We start from the raw sequence: 27,173 nt of genomic DNA on the forward strand, positions 1-27,173 counted from the left end.
CCCTGTGGAGAATGGCCCAGGAACCACCTGTCTTTACATCCAGATAACAGCTTCAGGAAGAGACAGCAGAGTAGGGCAGGGGTCGTTCTGGGTGATGTAAAATAGCTATTTGGTTAAACCAACATGTTGGTCTCTCAAATTGGGTCCTAAGGAGAAAAATAGGAAATTCAAAACCAGCTAATAATTTCTGTCCTGGAAAAGAAAAACCAGCTAATAATTTCAGGGAGTCAAGGGTTTCACCTTTCTCTCAAATAAGTAGGCAAAGAACAGTAACAGCACTCCCCTTCCTCACTCTGTTTGGGAAAATTGGGAAATGTCTTCTCCTCACTGCCTGCCTGTTTATTTAACAGTGAACAAGAGTTTAAATGTTACCACCAATTCAAACCAAACACACCCAATTCCGTATGTCCTGAATGGAGAGGGAGTCAAGAGTTCTTGTTTTCGTCAGGGTTTCCTTTCTGGAGCTTTATTTATTTATTTATTTTTAATTTTGTTTAACTAGTCAAGGGCAAGGGCAGTAGCAAGAAGTGGGAAAAGAGAAGAGGGGGAGTTGGATCTGTACCTGACTGTGAATAATCAGTGGAGGTAACTCGCCGCCTCCAGACCAGTGTCCTCTCTGGAGCTTGTAACCTTGGGCCGTCCCGCGAGTCAGTGGAGAGCAGTTGCTTTGGTCCTGAATAGCTCACAGGGTGGTGGGAAGATTTGCCAGAGTCGTCCCACCTCATGCACACTCCCTTTCCCCCATAGCCACTGGAGTGGAAACAGACACCATACCAAGTGCTGCTGAGGATGTGGAGCAACTGGAATGCACGTGCACTTGCTTTGTTCAGACAGCCACTTTGGAGAACTCTTTGGCTGTGTCTGATAAAGCTAATCATACTCTTCCCATATGACAGAGCAAGCTCACTCCCAGATGTTGACCCAAAAGAATTGGAAACATATGGCCACACACACAAAAAGACTTGTGGAAGCTTGTAAATAGCAGCCTTACTCTTAATTATAGGAAATAACCCAAATGTCCATCAACAAGAGACTGGATGAACAAATTGTGATCTATTCGTGCAATGGACTATGATTCCAAAACTAAAAAGAATGAATTACAGATACATGCAACAGCACGGATCCCGTCTCAGAGACATCATGTTGAGTGAAAGAAGCCAGATTCAACAGAACTGTACTCTGTCATTTCATTCATATGAAGTTTGAGAACAGGCAAAACTTAGCTATAGTGACAGCAGGCAGGGCTACCTATTGAGGGTGGAGATTGACTGAAGAGGGCACAGGAGGACTTTCTGGGATGATGGGAATGTTCTCTATTTTGTTTTGGATGGTAGACAGGTGTAGACAGTTGTGTTAATAGCTGAAGATTTGTGCATTTTAGCATATTTAAATTATAACCCCCAGAAAGCATTGCCTCGTCCTCCTGGGGGGTGAATGTGCTTGGTAAGAGCATACTGGGGGTGCTTTTGAGAACCCCTTACCATGTTATGTTAATGAACCACCACTGACTTTTGTGGTTTCGGAATAGCAAGGTTCATTGATAAAATTCCCTTGGGCCTTGGTGACAAAAAACACTGATAAAGTAAGTGTGTTCATTATTTTTGTTTCTAATGACACTAAGTTTGTAGGAATGACATTTTTAGGGAGTTGCTCAATCTCACTCTCCATCAGTTGTAGGTGACAGGGATGCTAAGTTGGCAGATTTTCATGCTAGAAGCTGTGGGTTTACATCTCCTTTGTGCAGGTGTCCTAGACATACCAGTGGCTTGTTATTTAAACATCAGGATCGGGTGTGTGGGTGGTTTTTAAGTTATAGTAGGGATGCAGGTGCTGTGGGATCACTTCATTGTTTATCTAAGAATTCCTTTGCATGCACACAGGGCTTCTGAAGTGAGTGCTAGTAGAATCCCAATATATTGAACTGAGATACCTTCCCTGTTTGCTGTAAAATTAAGCTTAAAATTGACACCAAGTTTGAGGCATTTCATACAGGGAGAGAGTGGGCATGAATGATTTCGGGAAATGAGGAACTAGATTTCAGCCTGGAATTTGCTTCCTCCCTCCTGTGGCAAATTACTGTGGGCTTACTAAGTACTTTATCTGGCCATGGTATTTTCTTTTTCTTCTATTTTTTTTTTTTCTACCAGATATGGTCTCACTCTGTCACCTAAGCTGGAGTGCAGCGGCACAATCATAGCTCACTTCAGCCTTGAACTCCTGAGCCCAAGCGATCCCCCCACCTTAGCCTCCCAAATTTCTGGGACGACAAGCACACTACCATACCCAGCTATTTTTATTTTTTTGTAGAAACAAGGTCTCATGATGTTGTCCTGGCTGATCTCAAACTCCTGACCTCGATCTGTCCTTCACCTCAGTGTCCCAAAGCGTTGGAATTACACACATGAGCCACCACGCCTAGCCAATTTTCTTTTCTGTTGCTTTGCAGAGTTAGGGCCAATTTCATTCATCCTGCACTGATGTTTGCCTTCCCAGCAGATGATGGGTGAGCTCAGCACACCTGCATCTCAGCCAGGCCTTTAGCGGGTGCACAGCTCCTCATTGTGTCAGTGCCGCACAGCCACCCTGAGCCAATAGGTTTGGAATGTACATTGCCACCCTTCCTAAAAAGGCTCACAGTCAAAAGACAAGGAGATTTAACTTTTGACGTGCACGCTCGTGAAAACCAAGGTTTTCAGAAAGCCAAACCTCAAAAACAATACAGAGAGGCTCCCTTGACGTTTGAATGGAACAAAATTTTAAGAGGCAACACTGAGGGGCAAGGAGGGCTGGGAAGAGAAGGTGGCAATGGCAATGGCAAGGATTCTTCCAAATCCAATTGTCCTGATAGGTTTTGCTTTTCTTCGTTGTTGTGTTGTTGATGCTGAGTGGGGATGGATTGGAAAAATTATTCCCCTCCTGTGTCTCTTTTGTAACTTTACAAGTGCTTCTCATTTTCTTTTACTTACAATTTGAAGTTGGTGCCGGTGTTTCTGGTGTGAAATGGAAGTGAAGCTTCTGCCGTGAGTGTTGTGCAGGTACAAGCTCTGTTTGTCCAGAGAGGTGCAGGTGCAGAGAGTGCAGCTTGTCCGCCTCTTAGGGAGGGAGCAGCATGCAGGGGCCGACCAGCATCTTGAGGACTCAACTCTCTGCCTGCAGGTGCTGTGGGGAAGGTGCAGACTTAAATTTTCTTCTGTAAAATGGGGACGGGGGATTAAATAAGATGCTTTATGGGAAGTCCTGGCACAGAGTGATGCATGAAGAAATTTGAGCTTCCTTCTCCTTACAGGTGAACTGTTACTGCTCCACCTTTATTATATCTCTTCAAGTCCACGCCACACTGGGGAACACAAACTGACCTTATGTCGCTCTGGTTACTCCTGCCTTTAAAAAAAAAAAAATGGAACTAGGCAAGACAGTCAAATAGGAACAGCTCCAGTCTGTAGCTCCCAGGGAGGTCACACAGATGGTGGGTAGTTTCTGCATTTCCAACTGAGGTACCTGGTTCATCCCATTGGGACTGGTTAGATGGTGGGTGCAGCCCACAAAGGGTGAGCAGAAGCAGGGTGGGGCATTGCCTCACCTGGGAAGTACAAGGGATGGAGGAACTCCCTCCCCTAGCCAAGGGAGGCTGTGAGGGACCGTGCTGTAAGGAACGGTGCATTCTGGTCCAGATACTACGCTTTTCCTATGGCCTTTGCAACCCACAGACCAGGAGATTTCCTCGGGTGCCTATATCACCAGGGCCCTGGGTTTCAAGCGCAAATCTGTGGTCGTTTTGCACTGAGCTAGCTGCAGGAAGTTTTTTTTTTTCATACCCCAGTGGCACCTGGAATGCCAGTCAGACAGAACCATTCACTTCCCTGGAAAGGGGGCTGAAGCCAGAGAGCCAAGTGGTCTAGCTCAGCAGATCCCACCCCTACAGAGCCTAGCAAGCTGAGATCCACTGGCTTGAAATTCTCCCTGCCAGAACTGCAGTCTGAAGTTGACCTGGGACACTCAAGCTTGGTTGGGGGAAGGGTGTCTGCCATCACTAAGGCTTGAGTAGGCAGTTTTCCCCTCACAGTGTAAACAAAGCCACCCGGAAGTTTGAACTGGGTGGAGCCCACCACAGCTTGGCAAAGCCACTGTAGCCAGACTGCCTCTCTGGATTCCTTCTCTCCAGACAGGGTATCTCTGAAAGAAAGGCAGCAGCCCCATTCAGGGGCTTACAGATAAAACTCCCATCTCCCTGGGACAAAGCACCTGGGGGAAGGGGCAGCTGTGAGCACAGCTTCAGCAGACTTAAACATCCCTGCGTGCCGGCTCTGAACAGAGCAGCGGACCTCCCAGCAGAGCATTCGAGCTCTGCTAAAGACAGACTGCCTCCTCAAGTGGATTCCTGACCACTATGCCTCCTGACTGGGAGACACCGCCTCTCAACAGGAGTCGACAGACACCTCATACAAGAGAGCTCTGACTGGCATCTGGCGGGTGCCCTTCTGGGATGAAGCTTCCAGAGGAAGGAACAGGCAGCAATTTTTGCTGTTCTGCAGCCTCTGCTGTTGATACCCAGGCAAACACCTCCAGCAAACTCCAGCAGACCTGCAGCAGAGGGACCTGACTATTAGAAGGAAAACTAACAAACAGAAAGGAATTTCATCAACATCAACAAAACAGATGTCCACTCAAAAACCCCATCCGAAGGTCACCAACATCAAAGACCAAAGGTAGATAAATCCACAAAGATGAGGGAAAACCAGCACAAAAAGGCTGAAAATTCCAAAAACCAGACTACCTCTTCTCCTCCAAAGGATCACAACTCCTCACCAGCAAGGGAACAAAATTGGATAGAGAATGAGTTTGACACATTGACAGAAGTATGTTTCAGAAGGTGGGTAATAACAAACTTTTCCGAGCTAAAGGAGCATGTTCTAACCCAATGCAAGGAAGTTAAGAACCTTGAAAAAAGGTTAGAGAAATTGATAACTAGAATAACCACTTTGGAGAAAAACATAAAGCAGGAAAGATCCAAAATCAACACCCAAACATCACAATTAAAAGATCTAGAGGAGGAAAAGCAAACAAATTCAAACACTAGGAGAAGACAAGAAATAACTAAGATCAGAGCAGAACTAAAGGAAATAGAGACATGAAAAACCCTTCAAAAAAATCAATTAATCCAGGAGCTGGTTTTTTGAAAAGATTAACCAAATAGATAGACTGCTACCCAGACTATGAAAGAAGAAAAGAGAGAAGAATCAAATAGACACAATAAAAAATGATCTAGGGGATGTCACCACTGATCCCATAGAAATACAAACTACCATCAGAGAATACTGTAAACACGTCTATGCAAATAAACTAGAAAATTTACAGTAAGTGGATAAATTCCTGAACACATACACCCTCCCCAAGACTAAACCAGGAAGAAGTCAAATCCCCGAATAGACCAATAACAAGTTCTGAAATCGAGGCAGTAGTTAATAGCCTACCACCCATAAAAAGCCCAGGACCAGATGGATTCACAGCCGAATTCTACCAGAGGGACAAAGAGGAGCTGGTACCATTCCTTCTGAAATTATTCCAAACAATAGAAAAAGAGGGACTCCTCCCTAAATCGTTTTATGAGGCCAGCATCATCCTGATACCAAAACTTGGCAGAGACACAACAAAACAAAAACTTTCAGGCCAATATCCCTGATGAACATCAGTGTGAAAATCCTCAATAAAATACTGGCAAACCGAATGCAGCAGCACATCAAAAAGCTTATCCATCACCATCAAGTCAACTTCATCCCTAGATGCAAGGCTGGTTCAAAATACACAAATCAATAAGCTTAATCCATCACATAAACAGAACCAACGACAAAAACCACATGATTACCTCACTAGATGCAGAAAAGGCCTTCAATAAAATTCAACACCCCCTCATACTAAAAACTCTCAGTAAACTAGGTATTGATGGAACGTATCTCAATAAGAGCTATTTATGACAAACCCACAGCCAATATCATACTGAATGGGCAAAAGTTGGAAGCATTCCCTTTGAAAACCAGCACAAGACAAGGATGCCCTGTCTCCTATTCAACATAGTGTTGGAAGTTCTGGCCAGGGCAATCAGGCAAGAGAAAGAAATAAAGAGTATTCAAATAGGAAGAGAAGAAGTCAAATCGTCTCTGTTTGCACATGACATGATTGCATATTTAGAAAACCCCATCATCTCAGCCCAAAATCTCCTTAAGCTGATAAGCAACTTCAGCAAACTCTCAGGATACAAAATCAATGTGCAAAAATCACAAGCATTCCTATACACCAGTAACAGACAAACAGACAAATCATGAGTGAACTCCCATTCACAACTGCTACAAAGAGAATAAAATACCTAGGAATACAACTACAAGGGATGTGAAGGAGCTCTTCAAGGAGAACTACAAACCACTGCTCAAGGAAAAAAGAGGACAAAAACAAATGGAAAAACATTCCATGCTCATGGATAGGAAGAATCAATATCCTGAAAATGGCCATACTGCCCAAAGTAATTTATAGATTAAATGCTATCCCCATCAAGCTACCATTGACTTTCTTCACAGAATTAGAAAAAACTACTTTAAATTTCATATGGAATCAAAAAAGAGCCCACATAGCCAAGACAACCCTAAGCAAAAAGAACAAAGCTGGAGGCATCACATTACCTGAATTCAAACTATACTACAAGGCTACAGTAACCGTAACAGCATGGTACTGGTTCCAAAACAGATGTATAGACCAATGGAACAGAACAGAGGTCTCAGGATTAATGCCACACATCTACAACAGTCTGATCTTTGACAAACCTGACAAAAGCAAGCAATATGGAAAGGAATCCCTATTTAATAAATGCTGTTGGGAAAACTGGCTAGCCATATGGAGAAAACTGAAATTGGACCCCTTCCCCATACCTTATACAAAAAAATTAACTTAAGATGGATTAAAGACTTAAACATAAGACCTAAAACCGAGGGGCAGAGCAAGATGGCCGAATAGGAACAGCTCCAGTCTCCAACTCCCAGCGCAAGCAACACAGAAGACGGGTGATTTCTGCATTTTCAACTGAGGTACTGGGGTCATCTCACTAGGGAGTGCTGGAAAATCAGTGCTGGTCAGCTGCTGCAGCCCGACCAGTGAGAGGTGAAGCAGGGCAAGGCATCGCCTCACCTGGGAAGCGCAAGGGGGAAGGGAATCCCTTTTCCTAGCCAGGGGAACTGAGACACACAACACCTGGAAAATTGGGTAACACCCACCCCAATACTGCGCTTTAAGCAAACGGGCACACCAGGAGATTATATCCCACACCTAGCTGGAAGGTCCCACGACCACGGAGCCTCCCTCATTGCTAGCACAGCAGTCTGCGATCTAACCGCAAGGCAGCAGTGAGGCTGGGGGAGGGGTGCCTGCCATTGCTGAGGCTTAAGTAGGTAAACAAAGCCGCTGGGAAGCTCGAACTGGGTGGAGCTCACAGCAGGTCAAGGAAACCTGCCTGTCTCTGTAGACTCCACCTCTGGGGACAGGGCACAGCTAAACAACAACAACAAAAAAAAGCAGCAGAAACCTCTGCAGACGCAAACAACTCTGTCTGACAGCTTTGAAGAGAGCAGTGGATATCCTCACATGGAGGTTGAGATCTGAGAAGGGACAGACTGCCTGCTCAAGTGGGTCCCTGACCCCTGAGTAGCCTAACTGGGAGACATCCCCCACTAGGGGCAGTCTAGTGTGAGACACCCCACAACTCACAGGGTGGAGTACACCCCTGAGAGTAAGCTTCCAAAGTAAGAATCAGACAGGTACACTCGCTGTTCAGCAATATTCTATCTTCTGCAACCTCTGCTGCTGATACCCAGGCAAACAGGGTCTGGAGTGGACCTCAAGCAATCTCCAACAGACCTACAGCTGAGGGTCCTGACTGTTAGAAGGAAAACTATCAAAGAGGAAGGACACCTATACCAAAACCCCATCAGTACATCACCATCATCAAAGACCAGAGGCAGATAAAACCACAAAGATGGGGAAAAGGCAGGGCAGAAAAGCTGGAAATTCAAAAAATAAGAGCGCATCTCCCCCTGCAAAGGAGCACAGCTCATCACCAGCAATGGATCGAAGCTGGTCAGAGAATGACTTTGACGAGATGAGAGAAGAAGGCTTCAGTCCATCAAACTTCTCAGAGCTAAAGGAGGAATTACGTACCCAGCGCAAAGAAACACAGTGCAATCAAACTAGAACTCAGGACTAAGAAACTCAATCAAAACTGCTCAACTACATGGAAACTGAACAACCTGCTCCTGAATGACTACTGGGTACATAATGAAATGAAGGCAGAAATAAAAATGTTCTTTGAAACCAATGAGAACAAAGAGACAACATACCAGTATCTCTGGGACACATTTAAAGCAGTGTGTAGAGGGAAATTTATAGCACTAAATGCCCACAAGAGAAAGCTGGAAAGATCTAAAATTGACACTCTAACATCACAATTAAAAGAACTAGAGAGGCAAGAGCAAACACATTCAAAAGCTAGCAGAAGGCAAGAAATAACTAAGATCAGAGCAGAAGTGAAGGAGATAGAGACACAAAAAACCCTCCAAAAAATCAAGGAATCCAGGAGTTGGTTTTTTGAAAAGATCAACAAAATTGACAGACTGCTAGCAAGACTAATAAAGAAGAAAAGAGAGAGGAATCAAATAGATGCAATAAAATATGATAAAGGGGATATCACCACCGACCCCACAGAAATACAAACTACCATCAGAGAATACTATAAACACCTCTATGCAAATCAACTAGAAAATCTAGAAGAAATGAATAATTTCCTGGACACTTACACTCTTCCAAGACTAAACCAGGAAGAAGTTGAATCCCTGAATAGACCAATAGCAGGCTCTGAAATTGAGGCAATAATTAACAGCCTACCAACCAAAAAAAGTCCAGGACCAGATGGATTCACAGCTGAATTCTACCAGAGGCACAAGGAGGAGCTGGTACCATTCCTTCTGAAACTATTCCAATCAATAGAAAAAGAGGGAATCCTCCCTAACTCTTTTTATGAGGCCAACATCATCCTGATACCAAAGCCTGGCAGAGACACAGCAAAAAAAAGAGAATTTTAAAAAAAAGAAAAAAAAAAAGAATTTTAGACCAATATCCCTGATGAACATCGATGCAAAAATCCTCAATAAAATACTGGCAAACTGGATCCAGCAGCACATCAAAAAGCTTATCCACCATGATCAAGTGGGCTTCATCCCTGGGATGCAAGGCTCGTTCAACATTCACAAATCAATAAACATAATCCAGCATATAAACAGAACCAAAGACAAGAACCACATGATTATCTCAATAGATGCAGAAAAGGCTTTTGACAAAATTCAACAGCCCTTCATGCTAAAAACGCTCAATAAATTCGGTATTGATGGAACGTACCTCAAAATATTAAGAGCTATTTATGACAAACCCACAGCCAATATCATACTGAATGGGCAAAAACTGGAAAAATTCCCTTTGAAAACTGGCACAAGACAGGGATGCCCTCTCTCACCACTCCTATTCAACATAGTCTTGGAAGTTCTGGCTAGGGCAATCAGGCAAGAGAAAGAAAGAAAGGGTATTCAGTTAGGAAAAGAAGAAGTCAAATTGTCCCTGTTTGCAGATGACATGATTGTATATTTAGAAAACCCCATCGTCTCAGCCTAAAATCTCCTTAAGCTGATAAGCAACTTCAGCAAACTCTCAGGATACAAAATTAATGTGCAAAAATCACAAGCATTCTTATACACCAGTAACAGACAAACAGAGAGCCAAATCATGAATGAACTTCCATTCACAATTGCTTCAAAGAGAATAAAATACCTAGGAATCCAACTTACAAGGGATGTAAAGGACCTCTTCAAGGAGAACTACAAACCACTGCTCAGTGAAATCAAAGAGGACACAAACAAATGGAAGAACATACCATGCTCATGGATAGGAAGAATCAATATCGTGAAAATGGCCATACTGCCCAAGGTTATTTATAGATTCAATGCCATCCCCATCAAGCTACCAATGAGTTTCTTCACAGAATTGGAAAAAACTGCTTTAAAGTTCATGTGGAACCAAAAAAGAGCCCGCATTGCCAAGACAATCCTAAGTCAAAAGGACAAAGCTGGAGGTGTCACGCTACCTGACTTCAAACTATACTACAAGGCTACAGTAACCAAAACAGCATGGTACTGGTACCAAAACAGGGATATAGACCAATGGAACAGACCAGAGTCCTCAGAAATAATACCACACATCTACAGCCATCTGATCTTTGACAAACCTGAGAGAAACAAGAAATGGGGAAAGGATTCCCTATTTAATAAATGGTGCTGGGAAAATTGGCTAGCCATAAGTAGAAAGCTGAAACTGGATCCTTTCCTTACTCCTTATACGAAAATTAATTCAAGATGGATTAGAGACTTAAATGTTAGACCTAAAACCATAAAAACCCTAGAAGAAAACCTAGGTAGTACCATTCAGGACATAGGCATGGGCAAGGACTTCATGTCTAAAACACCAAAAGCAACGGCAGCAAAAGCCAAAATTGACACATGGGATCTAATTAAACTAAAGAGCTTCTGCACAGCAAAAGAAACTACCATCAGAGTGAACAGGCAACCTACAGAATGGGAGAAAATTTTTGCAATCTACTCATCTGACAAAGGGCTAATATCCAGAACCTACAAAGAACTCAAACAAATTTACAAGAAAAAAACAACCCCATCAAAAAGTGGGGAAAGAATATGAACAGACATTTCTCAAAAGAAGATATTCATACAGCCAACAGACACATGAAAAAATGCTCATCATCACTGGCCATCAGAGAAATGCAAATCAAAACCACAATGAGATACCATCTCACACCTGCTAGAATGGCAATCATTAAAAAGTCAGGAAACAACAGGTGCTGGAGAGGATGTGGAGAAATAGGAACACTTTTACACTGTTGGTGGGATTGTAAACTAGGTCAACCATTATGGAAAACAGTATGGCAATTCCTCAAGGATCTAGAACTAGATGTACCATATGACCCAGCCATCCCACTACTGGGTATATACCCAAAGGATTATAAATCATGCTGCTATAAAGACACATGCACACGTATGTTTATTGTGGCATTATTCACAATAGCAAAGACTTGGAATCAACCCAAATGTCCATTTGTGACAGACTGGATTAAGAAAATGTGGCACATATACACCATGGAATACTATGCAGCCATAAAAAAGGATGAGTTTGCGTCCTTTGTAGAGACATGGATGCAGCTGGAAACCATCATTCTTAGCAAACTATCGCAAGAACAGAAAACCAAACACCACATGTTCTCACTCATAGGTGGGAACTGAACAATGAGATCACTTGGACTCGGGAAGGGGAACATCACACACTGGGGCCTATCATGGGGAGGGGGAGGGGGGAGGGATTGCATTGGGAGTTATACCTGATATAAATGACGAATTGATGGGTGCTGATGAGTTGATGGGTGCAGCACACCAACAAAAAAAAAAAAAAAAAAAAAAAAGACCTAAAACCATAAAAATCGTAGAAGAAAACCTAGGCAGTGCCATTCAAGACATAGACATGGGTAAAGACTTTATGACTAAAACACCAAAATCAATGGCAACAAAAGCCAAAATTGGCAAATGGATCTAATTAAAGAGCATCAGCAAAAGAAACTACCATCAGAGTGAACAGGCAACCTACAGAATGGGAGAAAATTTTTGCAATCTGTCCATCTGACAAAGGACTAATACCCAGTATCTACAAGGAACTTAAATTTACAAGAAAAAAAACAACCCCATCAAAAAGTGGCTGAAGGATATGAACAAACACTTCTCAAAAGAAGACATCTATGCGGCCAACAAACGTATGAAAAAAAGCTTGTCATCACTGGTCATTAGAGAAATGCAAGTCAAAACCACAATGAGATACCATTTGGCACCAGTTAGAATCACAATTAAAAAGTCAGGAAACAAAAGATGCTGGAGAGGATGTGGAGAAATAGGAACGCTTTTACACTGTTGGTGGGAGTGTAAATGGGTTCAGCCACTGTGGAAGACAGTGTGAAAATTCCTCAAGGATCTTGAACCAGAAATACCATATGACCCAGCAGTCCCATTCCTGGGTGTGTACCCAAAGGATTATAAATCATGCTGCTATAAAGACACATGTACACGTATGTTCTTTGCAGCACTATTCACAATAGCAAAGACTTGGAACCAACCCAAATGCCCATCAGTGATAGACTGGACAAAGAAAATGTGGCACATATAAACCATGGAATACTATGCAGCCATAAAAAAGGATGACTTCATGTCCTTTGCAGGGATGTGGATGAAGCTAGAAACCGTCATTCTCAGGAATGATGGTTAATTAGCAAACTAACAAGGGAACAGAAAACCAAACACCGCACGTTCTCACTCATAAGTGAGAGTTGAACAATGAGAACACATGGACACAGGGAGGGGAACATCACACACCAGGGCCTGTTGGAGGGTGGGGGGCTAGGGGAGGAATAGCATTAGGAGAAATACCTAATGTAGGTGACAGGTTGATGGGTGCAGCAAACCACCATGGCACATGTATACCTATGTAACAAACCTGCACGTGTTCTGCACATGTATCCCAGAACTTAAAGTATAATAAAAATAAAAATAACCTTTTCTAGTTTGTCACCACATTGGTGGACAGCTGGTCCTGGGGCACTGGGGTGCACGTGATTAGTGGCATGGCTGAGGCTAATGCATTCACGAATCCTGATCCGCAGGTGCATGGGTGTCCCTTGTTAATACTCTTTCGTCTCACTCTAGGCAGTGCTGCACAGCTTATTGGCTTTATAGTCAGACAAGCCTCCTATCCTGTGTCTGGCTCTCACCAGCTTGGTCCTAATGTATCAATAATTCTACCCACCTGAGCCTCATTCTCCTGTAATTTACTGCAGTGAGTTCCTAGGCATATGGCACCTAAGTAGTCAGTAGATCACCTTAGAAGGATTTCAGGACTCTGGGTCTCGGTCCATCTGTGAAAATTAGGATGGTAGGAAGCTTTCTGAGACACACTTTTAAAATTAGTTATATGTGTCACATTCGCAGCTCCCAGTTTTGAAGATCAGCAACAGAACAACACTTTCAAGTCTCTGGGTAACCTTTATTAGTTTAGGATGGACTTCATATTTTCAACAAGAGAATTCAAAGTTCATTTTCCTTTTTTCCCTCAGCAACTAAAGTTCTGAGTTTCATAATCTGTTTCTTATTGATACATAATATTTTACATATTTACAGGGTACATTTGAGTTATAATCTATTTTAAATGACACATTATTGTAAAATCACTGTTTCCTTAAATAAATACACATAGTGAATGATCCTGCATGTATCTGCACAAGTACAGCTTGAACGAGTCCATCTTCCAGGGGCCAAGCACCGCCTCGGGCATCTGTAGCATGAGCAGAACCCAAGGTCCCCTCTGGAGACCCTGTTTACCCTGGAGGCAGGACAACAGGATCTGGAAGGAGCAGGCTGATCCAATCCCTTTCGAGAGAGTTGAGTTTTGCCAACATACATGTTTTCTGTAGAAGAAACAGGAAATGGAGATACACAAAGAGATACGACAATGCAAATCACCAGTTGTGCCACCCAGATCCTCGTTTCCATGTACCGTTCCGTGCATTGTTCCTGAGCACGTAAGCCTGCCCACACTTGAAGGAGGCACTCTCAAGTCCATCGGGGCCTGGGACACCCCACTGTTTTTGAAGTCCTGGAGTGTTTTTGTAAAGGTCAGGAAATACCAAAACAGGACTACAGAAATGATGGTATCTATTGATATGTACTGACAACTGTGTAATAAAGAGGTAATAAAAATGTGTGCGTGTGGGCATACCTCATCTAGGGGTGACACCTCTAGTTTAATTTTGAAGCTTGGGCCAGTGGTGCTTCCTTTCCCACAACCGCCATGATAGGTCCTCTATGAGATGTTATCACAGAACCCATGTTTCTTAGTGGCAGTAGAATACGACATCTGTGTCAACAAATATAATTCTACATTACTTTAACTGCTTGCATGGAAATCCATTGTATGTAAGTGCCATGGTACATTTAATAGATCTTCTCCTGGGACATCTACTTCTGGTTTCTTTGATAGAATAGCACTCTTGTGAATATCATTGCACTTGCTTCTTTGCATGTTTCCTTCCTTCCTTAGGATGAAGACCTAGAATGAATTCTGAGAGATGTCATTGATGGGGCAAAATGTACTCACACATTTTTAAGGTTTTAAACTTTTCTGTCAGAAGCTGGTACTCTTGGTTGTTTGAAAAGGAAAGCAAGTCCTCCCATTCCAGGGTTGGATTTCGACTCTTTTCCTGTAAACCTCACTGCTTTTTTGTTTAATTGTCATAAAATGCCAACCACCACCAACAGGCCTATGTGAAGGGGCCCAGAGGCAGGAGGGCTGGGGTTAGGCATGGCCTTGGCCAGATGGGGAAGCTGGGTGCTCGGGATCAGGGTAAGCAGGTGGGGATGCTGTGAGTATAGACGCTGGGCAGGGAAGCCCTGCAGGGAAGAGGGAGCAGTAGGGCTGCAGTGCGTGTGGCCGTCCAGCTGGAGCAGAGGATGGAAACCGAAGAGTGGGTTGACTCTTGGGTGCCAGCTTGAGTCGGGTGAATCCTGCCCTCATTGTACTGCATAAAGGGAGCTATAAATCCAGACCTCCGGGATTCTTAGACCCTTCCAGTCCCTGTGGAGGGTCCCAGAGGCGGTTAATTGTGTCTCAGGCCCTCTGCTCTCCCTCCCTCTGTAAGTCTCACTCTCCTTTGCAGTGAGCTCTAGCGAAACGTCTAGTCCAGTAGGACCAAATGGTTGAGGCCTCCAGAAAAGAAATCCGGTGAACACGAAGGGTTTGTCACACTAACCTGAGTCCCTTTCTCAAGTGGCCCACCTTGTAGGCCAGCCTCCCAATTCCTAGCCAGCTGCAGGCTCCAGGCTTTTGCTCATTCAAAACCAAAATTGGGCCGGGTGCGGGGGCTCACACCTGGAATCCCAGCACTTTGGGAGGCCGAGGCGGGCGGATCACGAGGTCAGGAGATGGAGACCATCCTGGCTAACACGGTGAAAACCCGTCTCTACTAAAAACACAAAAAATTAGCCGGGCGTGGTGGCGGCGCCTGTATTCCCACCTACTCGGGAGGCTGAGGCAGGAGAATGGTGTGAACCCAGGGGGCGGAGCTTGCAGTGAGCCAAGATCGTGCCACTGCACTCCAGCCTGGGAGAAAAAAAAAAAAAAAAAAAATTGAAGGCATCTGCCCTACTCAGGCCCCCATCTCTGTTCAGAGTAAACTCCATCTCTGTTCAGAGTAAACTCCTCCCTCCATCTGCTTTTGCCCTAAGTTCTCTTTTCAACTCACCTAACATCTAACTTGGCCCTGCAGCTCTGATCCCCAAAACCCTCTCTACCTGTTCCCTCCCAGGCTATCCCTGACCAGCGTGCCAGGAACAAGGAAGTCTTGAAAGCTGCACTCCTTGCTGCTCTCCCCTGTCCTTCATCCTTCCACTTGGAATCTCTGTCCATCTACCCATCTCTAGCTACTGAAATCCTGTTCATGTTTCCAGGCACATCTCATACTCTGTCATCTTTAAGAAGTCTTCCCAGAAGCCCCATCGGATATTTTCGTGATAGGTGCCATATTCCACTGTGTAATGTAGATTGCACCAGAGGGTATTTAATTCCCTGAAGGCAAGGACTATAACTTATTCATCTTCCTTTCCTGGGTGGGGAGAACCATCATGCCTTGTACCAAGGACACGGGTCCTGGCTCCGTGAATGAACAGAAACTGAGAGAAAAGGAGCTGATGATGAGTGAACGGAGGAGCCTAGTGAGGCACTGTTTACTCCTCAGTGGAGCAGTGTTGGTGGCTCCAACAGCTCTCTTTAGGAAGGATTTAGGACAGCATCCTGATCGGAAGGGGCTTGAAGCACTTTATAAAAGAGAGGCAAGGACACACCTGAAACTAGAAGAAAGAAAGTGAGAGGAGAAAGGGCTGCAGAGAGGAGCATGCCCCTTCCCTCCCCTTAATGGTCCTGCCAGTGCACGGGTTACCTCTCATTGCATTTAATACCATCTGTTGTTTTTGTGTTGTGAAATATTTTCCTTGATTAAATTATGTTGCGCTGTTTTTGAAAGAGGACGTATTCAAGCAAGTGTCACTTCTATTTCTTGCAGGCAACTATGGTCCTGAGCTCCGCACACTTCTGGTTGGGATTATTTCTGGTTCCTACTGCCTGTTTGATTGAAGATGTGGCGTGGAGAGCGTAAGTTTAAAAGTGAAGCGGGGACCCCAAGTCTGGCTTTTCTGTCCCTAGAATTGTCTTTCCCATGAGCCCTGCTACAGGGTATGAGAATGACAGGAATTCGGAAGAAAGGGGTCTCCTGCCACCTGCCAGAAATGAAAAAAAAATTTCTTTTCGTTTAACTTGTGCTTCATCTTAATATGAAAATATAGACAACCATAACAGTAGAAAAATCAGCGGGGCGTGGCGGCGCATAGCTCTAGTCTCAGCTACTTAGGCCAAGGTGGGAAGATCACTCGAGCCCAGGTGTTTGAGGCTGCAGTGAGCTATGGTCGTGCCACTATACTCCAGCCTGGGCCACAAAGCAAGACCCTGTCTCTCAATAAAAAGAAACAAAAAGAAAAGAAAAAAGTGCAGACACAAAGGAGCCCTGGGAGAAACTGAAGATCAATAGGGAAGTTGCTTGTAAGGCAGAGTTTCTAAGTACACACCCATTCCATCCAATTCAGAAAGTATGACTCAAAACTCATCTCTCTTTGTATCATAAACTCAGTGCTAAACATGGCCTGGCTTCACTTCCCATGCTTAGAGGGAAGCTATGTAGGTAAGTCATTTAAATTACAAGAATGAAGTATTCTTCATTTTTCCAAACAACTCAGAGTAGGAATGCTTTCAATAAAACTCTTCCAGAGTGAGTTCACGGGTCTATGAGGAAACCGGTCACAAAGATGGCATGATCATGCAGGTTAAATAGGAAATCATTCATGTTCAATTTTGCTTTTATGTTTTAAAATATGTCATTTTCAAGATACCTTCTTACAATGTAAAAGAAGCCACTAAGTTCCAAGGTCATGTCGATTTTAATTTCATCCATGAGCAAAAGGAGGGGCCGCTCCAGATGAAATGGGACTGAGTTTTGTTTTGGTTTGACCCAATTTCTCCTACAAATGGGTGCCACCTTCTCTGCAAACTGAGACTCCGAGCTCGGCTTTACTTTGGGCAAAACACAATTATTTGGGGACTCTGAGATAGAGAAGTGAGACTGCAGTGCACGCCTTCCAGGAGCAGACATCAGATTTCATTCTCAGCCCTCCATTCCTCCCACACTCGACGAGAATTTGTCTTGCCTGACAGTTAAGGATGGCTTTTGAAAAAGTCTTCCTTTTGGCATTATCTTGACAACCGATGATACCTCATGCAAACCTAGAGAGAGGGGGAAAGAATATTATAACATGGATTTTCTTTTTTTTTTCTCTGTTCATTAAGTTTTTTAACTGTTAGAAAAATTAAACAATTCTCATTTCTTAAATCCTTTGATTTACCATTACTTCCATTTTATTTGGTAAAACCATGTTCTGCAAATAGCAGAATCAGAATCCTCGGAAATGAAAAGACTACTGCCAGAAAAAAACATTTTCTTAATCTAATAGATTACCGTAAGAAAACATTAGTTGTGGCCGGGCGCAGTGGCTCACACCTGTAATCCCAATGCTTTGGGAGACCGAGACGGGTGGATCACAGGGTCAAGCGGTCAAGACCATCCTGGCCAACATGCAGAAACCCCGTCTTTACTAAAAATACGTCTTTACTAAAAATTAGCTGGGCGTGGTGGTACGCGCCTGTAGTCCCAGTTACTCGGGAGAGTGAGGCAGGAAAATCGCTTGAACTGGGGAGGAGGAGTTTGCAGTGAGCTGAGATCATGCCACTGCACTCCAGCCTGGCAACAGAGCAAGACTCCGTCTCAAAAAAAAAGAAAAGAAAAGAAAGAAAATATTAGTTCTGTTATTTTGCTCTTCCAACCAATAGGCCCAATTGTGGCACAATCTATTCTCTTGCTGAATTTGTTCGAAACCTTTGTTTTGCAAAGATAAGTCAGTTCTAGATAAATGGAGAATAGTCTTGGCCACATCAGCTGGCCTTTTCTATTTACGGTGATTGAAAACTTGTAACATGATTATAAATTAGTTTATTTTAATTCAGCTATCTCAAATTAGTGTCATTAAAAAAATTCTATTGAGACTGTGTATTTGCAGAAGACTTTAGCAATAGTCTCTTTCTTCCATCTGAAAGAGAATGTTTATACATGACAAAGTGTCTGTGCCTCTTTGTCCGTTTTCTGGTTCTTTTCCAGTGCATTCTGAGTAATCATTCCCTGTCACCACAAAGCAAATTATCTATTCCCTCAAACAGGACTTGTTTTTGGTTTCCCCTGGCACTATAAAATTAGCACCATTTACATTTTAACAAGGATAAATCAAATGACACTACTCCCAGCTTCACCATATGGAAAAAGTAAAAGTCACTTCCTTTCCAAGGAGTGTGCCAACTGGGTCAGAGAATAAACCTGGGCTCTGCAGTGAAGGTGCTGGAGGGGCAAGCAGGGGAGGCTGAGGGCCATCCCTCTGCAGCAGGAACACTCGGCCACCCAGCACCTGGCACCATGGGCCCAGAACTCAGCTTTTCCTGGGAGCCAACAGCATCTCAGCTCTGGGCTGAGCCAGAAGGGCCCCTGCTGAATTCCAGAGGTGCTTTCTAAAATGGATTTTTGTCTTGTTTTATTTAGGGGAGCAGGGAAAATAGCGTATATTGGCTGTCAGCTGGAATATTTGCCCAAAGCACATACATGCTCAGTTTGTAACATCTTTTTAATATCTAAACTACCCTCACCCCTTTCCTCAAAAACAAGAAATTTTTCAGTTTATTGGCGCATTTTCCCTCTGATTGTGAGGCCCACATTATGTCTCGTATTATTCTCCAAACCCGAAATACTTGTTTTTGAGACAAGTAAATTCAGAGGCCTCTCGCAAAAAGAGAAGGCCTGTTGTGATCACTTACCTCTGAGAAGGCTACAGTGCTTCGCGGAGATTTCTCTTTCTGAATTGCAGCTTTAGAAAACGCTGTTGGCTGCTTCTTACCATGCACTGAACAAAAATATTAATCCTGCTTGTCCCCAACCACCCATCATCGGATTTGAGTTGTCAGGTATCTACCGAGGCACGATGTCTGTGATGCACCTTGGGGTTCCCAGAAGGGGTGTGCCTTCGTGAGTGGGCACAGGGGCAGCTGTGATGGCAGTACATGGTGATGCTGGGAGAGCTTCCACAGGGGTGCTGCAGGCCTCTCATCTTGCCTTGGGCCCATCTTCAGGATGTTTTGTTTTGTTCCGAACTTTGGTGGTTATCACTCTCTTTTGAAAGGGCTTTCAGGCCGGGCGCAGTGACTCACACCTGTTATCCCAGCACTTTGGGAGGCCGAGGTGGGCAGATCACTTGGGGTCAGGAGTTCAAGACCAGCCCGGCCAACATGGTGAAACCCTGTCTCTACAAAAATACAAAAACTAGCCGGGCGAGGTGGCGGGTGCCTGTGGTCCCAGCTACTCGGGAGGCTGAGGCAGGAGAATGGCGTGAACCCGGGAGGCGGAGCTTGCAGTGAGCTGAGATCTCGCCACCACTCCAGCCTGGGCGACAGAGCGAGACTCCGTCTCGAAGGAAAAAAAAGACTTTTAAATTCCAGCCCAACACAGGCCTGCCTTTTCAAGTATATTTCTGTGAGCACTAAAGAAAGTGAGTTGCTCCATCTTTCTACATTTTCCCCATTTCTTTGCCCAGTTTCTCGCTTCCATTTCAGGACCTGAGCTGTTAAGAGTAAGAAAAGAGAACCAGAATGAGGTAATTCAATCACTTTTTCCATGAAGTCTGTCGACTTTCTGGATGAAGATCCGTTATTAGACTATCTTAAGTCAGATTTGGCACGCCATAAAATGCCTACACTATTATCCCGCTAACCAAAATTTTCATATGGAACAAAACTAACCTACCTTTTATTAAAATAATTGATTGATTATATGTGATACCTGGCTAATGAGTATTTTTGTTAGAAGCATGAAGTTTAAATTGCCCAGAACTATTTTAATATCCCTTCGCTTATATTCATCCAAAATGTTTACCAATGACAGCATGCTGAGGTAAGCTGCCATGTACCCCCTCTCATCTAGGTGAAATTTGTTAGTATTGCTTTATAAAAATAATATAAGCTCAAGGCCACTGAACACAGAGGAACCCATTTCCTTTTATCTAGCTGTATCTCCTGTATTTTACCGTACATCAACAATATAGTCCCCAATTCCAGAATGACTTCATTTCCTTATTATAATCCCAGATAGGCAGTTAAATGGAAATAAGAGGTAATGAGCAATTTCTATATACAAATGGGCCTTGATTTCTTTTAACTTTCTGACTTAACTAATTTCTTTTGCAGCGCGTAACATTTATGCTTCCACCCACATTTAGAATTAAATGTTTCCTTTTGACTTGCTATTCTTGCATACAAAAGAAGAGTCCAGGGAAAGAGTTTCAGGAAAAAAAAAAAGGATGGAAAGTTCAAGATCCTAAAACAATCTATTTCTTTTGAGTCTCTGAGAACCTGGAGACACCCTTAGGTGTATCTGAAGACTCAGACAACTCTCACACTCACGAGTCAGTAGCCAGCACCCCAACTCTGTCTCTTCTGTGCTCATCCAGCCTCTCGATGTGGGGTTAGAGGAAGCAAGCCCTGGGCCACTAGGCAATAAGCCGTTTACAGATAAGGGGCTTACTCTGTCAAAGCTGCTGCTCAGAACACGCCAAACCCCAGCTCCTGGTGAGACCTAAGTGACATGCCAGTGGCTAATGCTTAACAACTAACTTTATAACCTATAAATATTAATTTTAGACCACTCACATGTAGCCTTTAGACGGGAGATTTTAGAATCAGTTTTTCTAATTCAGGCATTATTAGATAAAGGTGCTTGAGAACAGGGTTTTAAATTGCCGGCATCCCTTTACTCAGGTGCTATTAAATACACGCAGAAAGAGAAGTTGAATCATCCCCAGCATTGCAATTTAGTGTTTTCCGATAGCGACCAAGGTCCCAGGCTAGCTCACAGGGGCTAGCCTGGTGGAAATAGTATCAAACTGCTGAGTAACTCTTGAATATGGGCGCAGTTTCATCCCCTGAGAGCACGCACAATGCCTGGGAGCACTGAGATGCTCAGACCACTGCCCTTGAAGGCCGTGTTGTAATTGAGTGAAAACCGGCAGCTTCCACAGTGGGTTGGATTCTGACCTAAGCTGTAGATTCCCAGTGCCTAACCTTCCTATTCCAGCCTCCCACCTAGGAACCCCATTTCCTCCCAGCCCGGGAAATAACAGTGGGGTCTGTTCTACCCCTGTGCAGGGGAAAGGGGAGAGGGAGGATGGTGGTGGAGAGAGGGATCCTCGAAGAACCAGCAGTGCTGCTCATAGTAACCAGGCTGTTCTAGAACCCATGCAAGCCCGTGGCTCAGGGCAGGCGGGGCAGGCACTCGGTGGCCTTGTTGTCAGTCTAACCCCAGAAGCCCGGGAGATAAAAGACCACTTTCGGGGCCCCACATATTACATAATAATGAGCAGGGTACATTTTAACATCGTTTTTGACTCTCCTTTCCAGCAAACTGTTAGATATTTGCTCATTTATTGTTTAAATTAAAATTCCACAGGCTCTGCTTTGAACTGCAGTGTTTTATCAATCCTGAGTCTCAGGACACTGTTTGATGGAATTAAGGCATTATGTGTTAAAGCCTGTGTGGCTTTCCCTTGTTTACTTTGGGGGAGAGGATGACAGGGGCATAGACAGTGTCTCAGTGCTAATACTCCATTATAGATTAACTCAGAGTGTCAGGAGATGGCTCACATTATCTTAACAGGCTTTCTTTCCTTGAAGGTGGAGGGTGGGTGAGGTGGTACAGGACTCTGCAGGAAGAGCCCACATCTTTGGAATGTTCCCAAGACACTGTTTTCATTTCTGGGCAAAGGTGCTCAGTTTTTGTACTCGTTCTATCTTTGGGTCCTAGTACGTAGCAGGATCCTCACATGTATTTATATGGAAATTAAGCTGATGCAAAGCTGTTCAATCTGGTGTGTTACAAGTTTATGAATCTTTTCCCTTTACGGTTTTTCCCTCTTATATAACCTGTATCTTGTTAAATGTCTTTTCACTTCGACTGTTTCCAACTAGCAGCTAGATTGTTTCCAACTAGTGGCTCAATTTTAGCTTTGTTTAGTTTCCATTTTATGAAGATTCTGAGATCAGCCAGTTATTGTGAAGTATTCATCTTAGTTTAATCAGTAAAAGAGTAGAGGGAACTCTTCCTACCATTCAAGAAGAGTGGGCTGTCCAGGCTGCGGGTTATTTCATACGTTGTATTAATGCCACTGAGGCCTGCATGTGTGGACTAAAATGGTAAGTTGTTGCCAGAGGAAGATGGAAAACCTGTACTCGGGATTTGTGTTGACTCCACGTTTCAAGCCGATGGTTTTGCATCCAGAATATGCACTCTAGCATCCTAAGCCCTGTGGCTGCTGTGGCAGTGGCTCTTTTCACACGAAAGAGGGAGGGAGGAAACTCGCTAACCCCTGGGATCTCTGACTGTAGTTGGGGTCCTTGGACCAGGCAGCCAGTGCCTGTTCACTGAGGTGAGGGTTTAAAGTGTCTTCTGAGTTTTCAGTTCCTGCCAAGAAATGCTTTAGAGGCAGACCCTGGGTCTTTGTGAACCCCACCCAGTCTTTGAGCAGCGGGCTCCTCAGCACACTTCCAGTTCTTTGCGGGGTGGGGGTGACTCTTGACATGCATGATCCAGGTCTGGTCTGCAGCACTCAGGATGCTTCCGGGCTGTGGAGGTGGAACCCGGGTCATGCATGGAGATGTGAATGCTCCACCACTTCCCGAGCCTCGGCCTCCACCAAAGGGCATTTGGCTGTGGCCTGAGAGGGGAGTGGCCTGTCTTTCCCAGCTGTGTCAAGTCTCTATGCCATGTTCTTTTTGTCTTTTCCTCATAATACAGAGCCAAGCACACCTGCAAAAAGACATTGCTGGAGGAGGTGCAGGAGCTGGAAACCAAGGCTCGAGTCCTGGGAAAAGCGGTGCTGCGGGATAGCAATGGAAAGAGGTGGGGGAACTCCGTCCCGCTCCGCACAGAACACGTGTTCTCCCGGCCCTGTTCCCTTATTCCTTCCTGGATTTCTTTTTCTCATCTTGGTGTTCGATGGGAGCACAGTGTGCTCAGGTTTAAGAATTTTGGTTATTCTCAGATTTAAATCACACTCTCTCAGTGACCACATGAAACCTAAATCTCTGGAAGTTTCCAGGTAAGACTGGGGGTTTTACTGGGTTTGGAGGTGAACAAAATAACCCATGTGCAGCAAGTCGACGTCGTGGCCGATTATCTCAAGGTGGAAGAGTTCGGGGTTAGCAGTATTACCACCGAGGAGTTTAAGCCAGGCCTTTGGATTTCAAACCCAAGTCTCGTACCCAAGCATGAGTATCTGCGGTGAAGGTTTGCGTGTGGAATAATGCACGTTGTTACTCAGGTAAACCTTGTCACATTCCACTTCAGCAGATCTACGTGGGGGAGTAGTTTTTAGTGTTAACGTTTTCTGCTGGGGGGTGAAAGGAATCGTGTGAACTCCTGGAACTGACAGTGCTGCTTGCTCGCCTAATTCCTCCTGAACGCGAGCCTGCCCTTCCCCACAAGGAACAGCTGGGCCTGAGCGCAGTTTTCGTTTCATCATAAGACATTAAAATGTCGTTAGAGTGCACTCTGTTAAAATCTTTGTACCATCAAGGGAAATTTCTCTGGGCCTAAGAACAGTTTGCAGGGTACTGGAAGCTATTGCTCTGTTAAGGACATGGAATATCGATGACATTCTGAGTACAACTCTCCTAAAATGCTTAGAAGGAAATTAGTAACTGTTAATGAAACAAACATCAAAAAATCAAATACTTACAGAGATCCTCACTTTGTGTTTTGCTTTATATTGTGTTTATTTGCACCATCTTTTAGAGCAATGAAGACAAAGCAATTTTGTTTGTTAAAGAGAATGCAAACATTTTGAGAGGCTTTCAAAATACAACTTCAAACAGATTTTAGGAAAGGGATGATGGCAGAGAGTTGAAGTTGTGGTTTTGTATTTATTTATGAGTTTATTTTTAGTCAGTTTATCCAGCATTCATTTTATAGCAGCTATGCTAGTCTACTTCTGGTCCTAAATCTCTGTGGGCTCTCCATTTTCTACAGAATAAAGTTCCAGGCAGACAAGTTCAGAACAATACCCTGTGTGAACCTGACTTCACGCCTTTGCTGGTGCTCTGTCCACAGTCTGAAGTGCGCTCACATTTCTTTCTGTTACTGTCTTTTTCACATATTCAGAAGTCAGAGACATCAGTCTTGTTGACCTCAGTCAACAGGACGAAAAGCACTGTCTTCCATAAGCTTAAGTTTGTGAATATATGGGGATGGGGGCTGATTTTACCGCAGATGTATACGTAACCACTATGCGTGGTCGAGGCTTGTTGAGGGCTGTTCTATCCGTCAGACAGCCGAGGCATAGGGCTCAGAACCTCTTCGAGTTTCAGGGACCTACCATGCTCTTTGAGACTTGAAAAAAAAACATATTCATAGGCTCCAAAAATGAGGGAGCAGGAAATTAATTTCATTTCTGCATAATGAAATAAATATTTAAAACCCTGTAAAATGCATATCACTCTTAACTGTTAAGTTTAGTAAGCACAGTAAGTTTATTATACTTAGAAACAACTTACAGGCTCTCTTATATCTCAGGTATACACAATGATTGCTGAGGGGGCATAAGTCATTTCTAAATAAAATGAGAATTTCAGAGCAAAATTCTGAAACTCCTTTCAAACATTTTACAGGAAAACATTACATACAATGTAGTGTGAGAATGTGCTTTAGCGTGTTTGTTCTGATGTGAGGAGGGGTCATCTGGCTTGAGCAATCGAGAAAGGCTTCATGTTGGAGATGGACGAACAACAGGCCTTTGAGGTTGGGAGGGTCTTGAATGGACAGAACTGCCGAGAATCTGATTTGGGCAGAGGGAGTGGCACATGTCAAGGCTCAGGTCCAACACTGTGTACAGAGACCAACCACCCAGTTTGGAGGGCCACGTGCATTTTGCAGAGATATGGAACCTGCGTTTGAATTCTGGCTTTGCAACCTACCGGTGAGGCCTTGTGCAGGATGTTTCATATGTTGAGATTGTCTCTTCATCTGTCATGGAAGGCTAATATTTTCTTTGGGGCATTAGGGTTTGTGAAACATGTACAACGCAGCATATTACCTGACCCATCTCGGGTGCGTAAAAGGTCAGCTGCTCATCCTCACTTCGGCAGGAGAGTCATGAGCTGTCAGCCTTGAATTGTATTGACGGGAGTTGTGGGCTGTCAGCCTTGCAAGAGTGTGTGAGCCCATTTTTGCTTGTTGTTGATCAAACGAATGTTATTTTTACAATTCACTGATCCTGTTCAAAATTCACTTTTAAACGTTCAAATGGATATCAGAAAATAAGAGTTTAAATGTGGCTGCCTACCTTCTACATTTAAAAGTCTTATTTTCTGGTTCCTTGTAAATGTCACTTTGTAGTTCATATGATGGTGTGTGAGTGTGTGCGTGTGCACATGTGCATGGGTGGGTCTGCATGCTCCCACTTGGTTGCACCATTTTCCTTTTCTTCTAGTCCTAGCATCTTACTTTACCCTGGAATTCCTAGCCAGAGCATAGTTTGGGGACTCCACAGCTCATCCTCCTCAGGAACCCCCTCCCATCTGTTTTTCTCACTTCTAATTGCTCACAGATTTTCTGGGTGGTCCATCTGCTAACTAAATAATGGTGGCGTGCGTGCCGCTCTCTGCGTGGAGACTGTGCTGTCCTGCTTGGCCTCCTGAGCTGCCTCACAATTGTTCTTTTACCACCTTTGCTTTCTTCTTTCACACCCGCTTAGATTCCTGAGGGTGGCGGGTAGACACTTCTTCAGCTCTGTCCTCCCTTCTAAAGATCTTATAGACCCCGCCTCTTTGAGGGGTCCTGAGTGCTTTTGTCTCTTCTCACCCGTCCCTGTTCCTTCTTTGCTACCCTCATCTGATCTTTCAGCTGATTTGTGTATCTCTCTAGCTGTTACCCGCACAGGAAGCTCTGTCAATATTTGCTGACTGACTGGCTTGGCAATACCAAAGTCTAGTGAGGTGGTAGTGAGGAAAGGACGGTGACTTCAGTGCCAGATGAGCTGACACATTGGTGTCTGGTGTGTCAGCTCGTGTGTCAAATGTGCACAAAGTGGCCACAGAGAGATGCTGACAGTCACCAGGCCTCCAGGGAGAGGCAGTTTATCTCATTGCTTAAGAGTACAGCTAACATAGACTCACACATGGAGAGGCATTTGTGATGTAAGATTAGCAAATCCTATCCTTGCAAAGATGCACAGGCCAGGAGCCCATCCTCCCTGAAACCCACCGCCTCTCCTGCCTTCCTGTGCCAGCCAAGCCGGGGCACCCCTGGGGGTCCTCAGCATCCCTAACCCCAGGGGCTTACTCAGCTCAGTCCTGACAGCATTGCTTAGGGCCCTTTAAGGGACATTCTGATAGGTTATGAAACCCAGGTCCAAGTCACTGGCAAAAGTTCTAGCAGTTTTTCTTAGGAATGTAATCACAGGAAGTAGAACAGAAAAAGTCTTCATGCGTTAATCTTTTTAGAAAACCCTCTTGTGCCAAATTTACAATGACAATTTTGAAATTGTAGCCAGGGATTCTAAGTTTCTCCCTGTGCCTCGTATTCATTCAATAAAATATTTTCATCTAACATTTTATTGAACTTGTCTAAGCCCCATCCTTTTATACTATTTTGATAAAGTTAAATTTTCATGAACACGCTTCTGCACTTTCTCATTAGTAAATCTTGTCTCCCAGAATCAACCTGTGGAATTGATACTTTGATAATCCTGTTCTCATGAAGCAGCAGATAATGAGAAAGGGTGAGATAAGGGAAT

At 44.0% G+C, this 27,173-nt stretch overlaps 1 protein-coding gene across 2 annotated transcripts in view; it reads left to right on the forward strand.

Annotated features, from left to right (window-relative positions):
• The window catches only part of ATP8A2 (ATPase phospholipid transporting 8A2), a 651,836-nt gene that overhangs the window by 573,132 nt on the left and 51,531 nt on the right, over window positions 1-27,173 (forward strand). For both annotated transcript variants that reach the window (XM_030922372.1, XM_030922373.1), the window contains 2 exons: window positions 16,250-16,338; window positions 23,177-23,281. In XM_030922372.1, coding sequence (XP_030778232.1) covers window positions 16,250-16,338; window positions 23,177-23,281 — 194 coding nt within the window. The remainder of the gene's footprint in view (window positions 1-16,249; window positions 16,339-23,176; window positions 23,282-27,173) is intronic.

The sequence above is a fragment of the Rhinopithecus roxellana genome, chromosome 18 (assembly GCF_007565055.1).
Source record: "Rhinopithecus roxellana isolate Shanxi Qingling chromosome 18, ASM756505v1, whole genome shotgun sequence".
In the NCBI taxonomy this organism is placed as follows: Eukaryota; Metazoa; Chordata; class Mammalia; order Primates; family Cercopithecidae; genus Rhinopithecus; species Rhinopithecus roxellana.